Raw genomic sequence first — 6,955 nt, 5'->3', positions numbered from 1 at the left:
AAAACAGTGGCTCGTCATTTTAGAAATGACAATATAACAATCTATCCAACACAATGGCGTCACTCTGGGTGTGAGGTCTAAACATGAAGCCATTAAAGGAGAAGGCTGCACTGCTGCAGCACCTCCAAGTCTGTATGGTAGTAGTTTTGTTGTATAACAAAACACTTTAGGACACAGAGTACCCAATGAGCCTCAGTGGAAACATAGTGTCCTCAACAGATGCGATTATGAGGATTAGAACTGCCTCTCCCTCTCCCCCCCCTTCTCCCTCTCCCCTCTGACCCTCTCATTCATCCAATGGGAGGGAGGGTGAGGGACAGAGCTGAAGGGATTGGCAACAGGTTTCACTGCACTGACCCACATACTTCAGCTAACAAACAGCTCTTTCTTTAATTCACATGGATACATTTGTCAGACGTTTACGGTCAGTTTTTATTTTGGTGGATTTATTTGCTTCTTCATTTGGAATAATAATAAAGATGATTAAGACCATGTTTGAACATGCAAAGAAACATCCTGGGGTAGGTTGCATCATATTTATGTATGAGCCTCGTGATTATTTTTATGACTAATATTGAGCTCTTTTTGTCATATAGTCTAGTGATGTATACCCAAGGCCTTTGGGTTTTGGTTTTTCAAACTGTATATATTTAGAAGACTTACTTATCTATCTTTGAAAATATACTGTACATATATACTACATGTCTAGAAAGTTCACATGGGCAGCATATGTGCAGAGTATATATGCGTACAAAGCAATTATTCCACTGACCTGCAGTTAGTAATCACTATACCCAATTTTATTTTTATATTACTTATATTATGGACCATCTTCTGTCCATCTCCTCAATACACTTTTTCAAAAACAACCCATTTGAGTCATTTTTCAAGCAAAAAGTCTAAGACATTGCTGATTTCAGTTAAAAAATGTGAGGATTTGCTTTTTTTCTTAGTCTAATATAATAGAAAATTGAATAATGTGTACATAAGTTAGAGGTGTTGAAATTAATCAAATAATCGATGCATCGAATCGTGGACATGGACGAGGCTGCATCGATAATCGGCCGGGCCAAAATCGATTATTTCTGTTTACAATTGAATGTATGCCTAACAACCTTTCTGTTTACATATTCTGTTATGTTTTGCACATTCAGGAAGTGCCATGTGCTCAGTGCTGTAGTTTTATGTATCCAATTTATTTAGTATTAGAGCACTGCAGAAGGTTTTGTTTTTGAAGCTTGAAAAGCTATGAATTAAATATCCTATATGGCTTTAATAGAAAAATGTATTTGATGCATCGTGATATCGAATCGAAGACATGATAATCATAATCGAAAGATCAGTGAAGATTCACACCTCTAACGTAAGTCAAACAAAACAAGCGGTTACAAAATGTTTTGAGTATTGACGTTAATATAACACTAACTTAGCCAGTTCCATTAATTGAATGAAGACCGTGAGATGGAGCAGAAAGCTCTGAAAGCTGGTAGGTGGACCTTTGAGCTTAGATTACTTGTTGCATATATCATAAAGAAATTATAACTGATTTGATCATTTGAATCATTAAAAATAAGTACTGTGACTGCACATTACTTTGTATCATTGGCATGTTAATTTGCTTTATTGCTATCATCATAATAATATGAAGAAAGAAAGAAAGAAGCAGAAGCTGTCTGTGCTTGTTTTTCCCCTGTTGCTTCAGAGCCATGCTGAGGGTGACCCATATTCATGGATTGACGGGGTTGGTTTGGCAGAGCACCAGAAAAGTAATAAGGGCAGCAACAGTATTGAACCCCAGCAAGTATAAAACAGTTCCTATATCGGTCAGGCTCAATGGTAAAACACTCACTTGTGTGGCACGATGTGAAGATATCAGCACTAGGGAGTGGACAGCTCCCAACACACCAGGCCTGTCTTGATTATTCGCTTTGTGTGTGTGTGTGTGTGTGTGTGTGTGTGTGTTCAAAGCTGACCTGCTTCCGCATGTTTGTGTGTGTGTGGCTGTTTGTGTTCACTTCAATGATCGAAGCTGAGCGTCTGCAGTCAGTTTACACTTGTGTGTGTGTGTGTATGTTTGCGTGTGTGTGTGTGTGTGTGTGTGTGTGTGTGTGTGTGCGTAGTGAAAACTAGTAACTAGAACTTTTTTTCCAAGGAATTCAGCAGACACTGCAGAGTACATGACTAAGACAGAAGACGTACAGTGTATCGATTTGTTGATGACAACTCAGTATTTCTGATAATCAATTAATCAGTTAAGTAATTTATAAATCAACACCACTCACTGGTGTCAGCATGTCAAATGTGAGGCATCGCTACTTTTCTTATTATATAATTGCAAATGCAATATTTTGGGGTTTTAGACTGTTGACAGGATAAAACAAAGAATTTGAAGACATCAGTTTGGCCTCTGAGAAATTGTGATGGATATATTTCCGTATTTTGAGACAAAATGTCGACAAAATGATTATTTGATTATTCAAGTAGTCAAAACAATAATGGACAGATTAATCAATACTGACAGCTGTGTGGTTGCAGCTCTGATTTTATATTACCTTTAATAGACAAAAATAATAAAACGATCTGCAGATTAATTGGAAATGAAAATAATTGTTGGTTGCAGCCCTTCAGAATCTTTATAATACTGGCACTTGGGCATCTGATCACTTGAGTAAAAAGTCTGCAGCAGGAAGTCCATGCTCTGAGTCGGAGTTGTTAAATAGTTGATTGCTGAGTGGTTCGAGTATGTATCCGAGGGAGATATATTTTCCTCTCTACAGCTTTAAGGAAGTGAATATCGAAATGTTATCATTCTCCTAATCCACAACAAGGCAAGTGGCAACGCAATCAGACAGAAGACAGATGCCTAGATGCAGCTGAGTAGAGACATCCTTCAGTTCAACCTGATCAAACTGTCATCGCTCTACAGCTTGACTAGATCTGTGTGGGCTGAGAACAGATGTTCGACAGTGGTGTGCCTCTCTCCCCCCTCACTCTCTCTGTCTCATACATTGAGTATCACGTAGCAAAGTAGACAGGAAATTTATGGCAGTGTAGTGTTGTTGAAAAATGCTGCACGGAGTGAGGATTGACACGGCTAAGCTTTAGGTGTGTAATATGACATATTACATTATCCCCGTCCCCCTAATGTGCTTTTCTATTTTAATTCCTGTCATCATCCCTGCTCAGCACATCAAATAAAAGGGTATCTGCGCGCGCGCACACACACACACTCGTGCCCGTGTGTTTGAGTGCTCAGACTGTGCGTTAGCTCATTTACGTGCATGTGTGTGCAAGTATGTCTCGCTCTCAATGTGTATGTGTGTGTGTGTGTGTGTGTGTGTGTGTGTGTGTGTGAGAGATGCTGTGGCTCAGTCTGACAGGTATAGTGTTGAGGAGGAGAAGCTGGCCTACACAGAGATGTAGCAGCTCTCTTTTCCACCGCATCCTTGCCCGTTCAACCCAAGCTGACAGTGAGCAGCCTCACACATGGCCTGGGCCTCATGCATATGGAGGAGGGAAAGGAGAGGAAAAACAGGAATAACAACTACGTGTGTGTGTGTGTGTGTGTGTGTGTGTGTGTGTGTTTCACACAGGTTTATGTTCATGGTACACAGAACAGCCAACCACTAGAATATGTTTACCTTCATATGTCTCTCTGTGGTCTGGGAGTAATGCGTTCTTCCTCTCTCCTCAGTTAATCCCTCAATTTTTCTTCCTGACTCTGGGCATCACAGGGGCCACCTTCTATCTGATCCGCCTGGCAAGAGGACCTCATGTCACGTAAGATGGTCGCCTGTCTAATCGTGTACTGTAGTATTCTTCCACCTTGCTTTCGATACTGTGAGATTGTTGTCTGCTGAATCCAAACCTTGAATACATGAAGCTGAGTATTATTTGAGAATTTGTAATTCTGCCAACAAAGTAAGGTTCCGATAGCCGTTCCCCTTTAATAAACGCAGACTCGCTGAGCTTTGGACAAATAATTCTCTCTTACTAGCTTAAGAATAGGGCTGTAACGATATGCGATATGAAACCGAAATCACGACACTCAGATCCACGAACCTGTGTCGCGGTGTGAGAAGGCAGAATCGCGACACACCCCTTACAACTCCTAGAGTTATCCTTCCCGTCCAGATCCAGTGCTACCACATCTTTAAATTACTATTAGTATTAGTCGTTTTGGTGCCTTATCCCCCTTTTGTTGGGTAAATTTAGTTAACTGTAACCATGGCTAAACACGAAGGGGGGGGGGGGGATTCGGCACCGCTAATGGCGGTGTAACGTTATGAATGGCCGCTGTTCTGACACGGGTGTCTGGGTCTGTTTCCCGACGGTTCAGTAAACTGCCGTTAGCGTCCTTAGCACCGGAGTTAAGTGCTGACCGGGGTTGGATTGCTGTAATGATAGTGGCTGGCTGCTAGCTGGCTGGGGGCAGACTGTGGATGTGTCCCCGGGCCGGGGCTGTTGTCAGCTCTCATCCCGACTGAAGCCTTGCTGCGCCAGGAGAGTGAGGCAGACAGACAGGGGTGTGCTAGCTGGCTAAATTACCATTAGATTAATCGTCTATCTATACAGTTAACGTTACTGATGAATTCGTGGGTTAGCCCAGAGTTGTTAACTGTGGTCAAAACAATCATACTAAAAATAACCGAGCGTGTTGAACGATGTTGTTTCTTATGTTACCCACTTAAAATTAGCTAACGTTATAGACCAAGCATTAGCATTAGCTACTTGTCAACCAGCACCTTTATAGTAGGCTAACCTTAAAGCAACACCAAAGCACTTTTCCTCTTCGGTCCCCCTACAGGTTGGAAGTGGAATTGTCCATTACCGTTACCATTATTCTGATGTCTCATTTTTGGAAACATTATTTTAAGGTACAAAAGAATCTTTGGTGTTGGATCGATCCAATATGGAAATCTATCAATATCAATAAATAAAGTCTCTGTTGTATTACTGTGTTGCAAAGTAGCATGTAATCAATGACAAAACGATGCCATATGGCAGAAAAAAAGTTGTATTACGTTTACTGAGTATAACTCTCCTCCAACCCCCCCAAAAGAATTGAGGTTTGTATCGAATCGTGGGTCAAAAATCGTGATACGAACCGAATCGTGGGTTTTGTGTATCGTTATAGCCCTACTAAAGAACAATGTTCAAAACATTGAACAAAATGTTCAACAAGACCAACAGAGTGGTGATGCTTTAGTGAGTCAGTTTCAGGAGGCAGAAACTCCTAGTTAGACTGTATTTATTCATATCACAATAATATTTTTACCTTTTTAGTTAAATAGTTCTGAATCTGGACCTTCAGTAATTGGGGCAAGTATGTGAGATGTAAGGTGTGCAAAATAAGAAAGCACCATATTTTAATTCAGTGTGTCAAGTATCAATAGTATCATAATTTCACATGCTGCTCAACTCTCCACAGGATGTGAGCATTTATTCAGTATCATTGAAAACAGGTTCTTCCTTCTCAGCCAACAAAAAAAATGTTTTAATGAATCTTCGGGATTTGATTAGTTATTTCAGTAACTTGCAAATTAGAGCACAACCACATTTTTAAAAACAATTTATTGGTCAATGAGCTATTTGGTCTTTAACATGAACTCTTAAAATAAACAATTTTGATAGAGGTTTCGTAAATTTGGTTACTTAAGACGTGTGAAAAGATATACACTGAACAGGAGATTTTACAGTTAAAACATAATTTCTGTACTACATTTTTCTTACTTATTGGCCAACATATCTGATCTGAAATCTGCCGGTAATTTCAGCCCCAGGATTTTAAACATACAATATGTAACTTTCTGCCGCTTGGGGTCTCTCAGTCAAAACAATGGATGGTAAACACAGACTTTTGATGATGTTGGGAAGTTGCGAGGAATTATGGGAGTTGTAGGAGATGTTCGGCACGAACACCGGTAGCGCAGAGACGTAGCTAACGATATGGATGGACGCTGTTCTGACTCGGGTACCTGGGTCTGAAATGGTCCGTTTCCTGACGCTTCATTAAACTGCTGTCAGCGTCGTTAGCACCCGGCACTGGAGTTAAGTGCTGGCCGTGTTCGGATTGCTATAGCTAATGATAGTGACTTGCTGCTAGCTGGCTGGTGGCTAACGGTAACTATATGTCCCGGGGCTGGTGTCTCTCTGCGCCGGGGGAGTGAAGCAGACCGACCGGGGTGTGCTAGCTGGCTAAATTAGCATTAGATTAGTCGTCTATCTATACAGCTAACGTTACTGGTGAACTTATTTGTGGGTTAACCCAGTGCGGTTATCTGTGGTCAAAACAATCATAGTAAAAATAACTTTATGAGCGTGTTGAACGATTTTGTAACCTTATAATGTTACCCACCTAGCATTAGCATTAACGTTAGCTACTTGTCAACCAGCAACAACATTGTAGTAATGTTAAGCTGGATTGATATTGAAATGTATCTCTGTATAAATAAGATCTCTGCTGTATTACTTTGTTGCAAAGTGGCATGTAATTAATCACAAAATTATGTTGTGTGGAAAAAAAAGCAGTATTACGGTTACCAGTATTTCTTTCTGTGACATTGTATGATTTACAATTACTCTCGAATGTAACATCTGGGTGCCCGTGTTTTGATGGAAGTTACGAGTAACTAGAAGGTGACTAAAGGAAACGTCCTGTGTCAAAAATAAAATAATTTCTCTGGGTTTGACATTTGGTGGAAACATTTGGGATAGTGTAAGAACACAACTCAAAAAAATATATAACATGTATGGTTGTTTTTAGACATTTTAATGCAGAAATGTTACATATTGTACCTTTAAGGTTGGGCTCTATTACAAATGTCGAAAGTAAAATAGGATAAGGATTTAAAAGATATTTTGGTTCAATAAGCGGACACTTGATTCAGATTTGATTGAATCAAATCTGAACTCTTCTGCTGTTCATACGAGTGGCACAGAATTTGATACTACT

The 6,955-nt window shown here is 40.1% G+C and overlaps 1 protein-coding gene across 1 annotated transcript in view; it reads left to right on the top strand.

Annotated features, from left to right (window-relative positions):
• The first annotated feature begins 432 nt into the window (after positions 1 to 432).
• The window catches only part of LOC144516283 (cytochrome c oxidase subunit NDUFA4), a 12,557-nt gene continuing 6,034 nt past the window's right edge, over positions 433 to 6,955 (top strand). The window contains exons 1-2 of the mRNA XM_078247491.1: positions 433 to 521; positions 3,695 to 3,780. Coding sequence (XP_078103617.1) covers positions 480 to 521; positions 3,695 to 3,780 — 128 coding nt within the window. The 5' untranslated portion in view covers positions 433 to 479. The remainder of the gene's footprint in view (positions 522 to 3,694; positions 3,781 to 6,955) is intronic.

The sequence above is a fragment of the Sander vitreus genome, chromosome 4, assembly GCF_031162955.1.
Source record: "Sander vitreus isolate 19-12246 chromosome 4, sanVit1, whole genome shotgun sequence".
Taxonomy (NCBI): Eukaryota; Metazoa; Chordata; class Actinopteri; order Perciformes; family Percidae; genus Sander; species Sander vitreus.
Note: the sequence above shows the minus strand (reverse complement) of the source record. Positions and strands in the feature narration are given on the sequence as shown.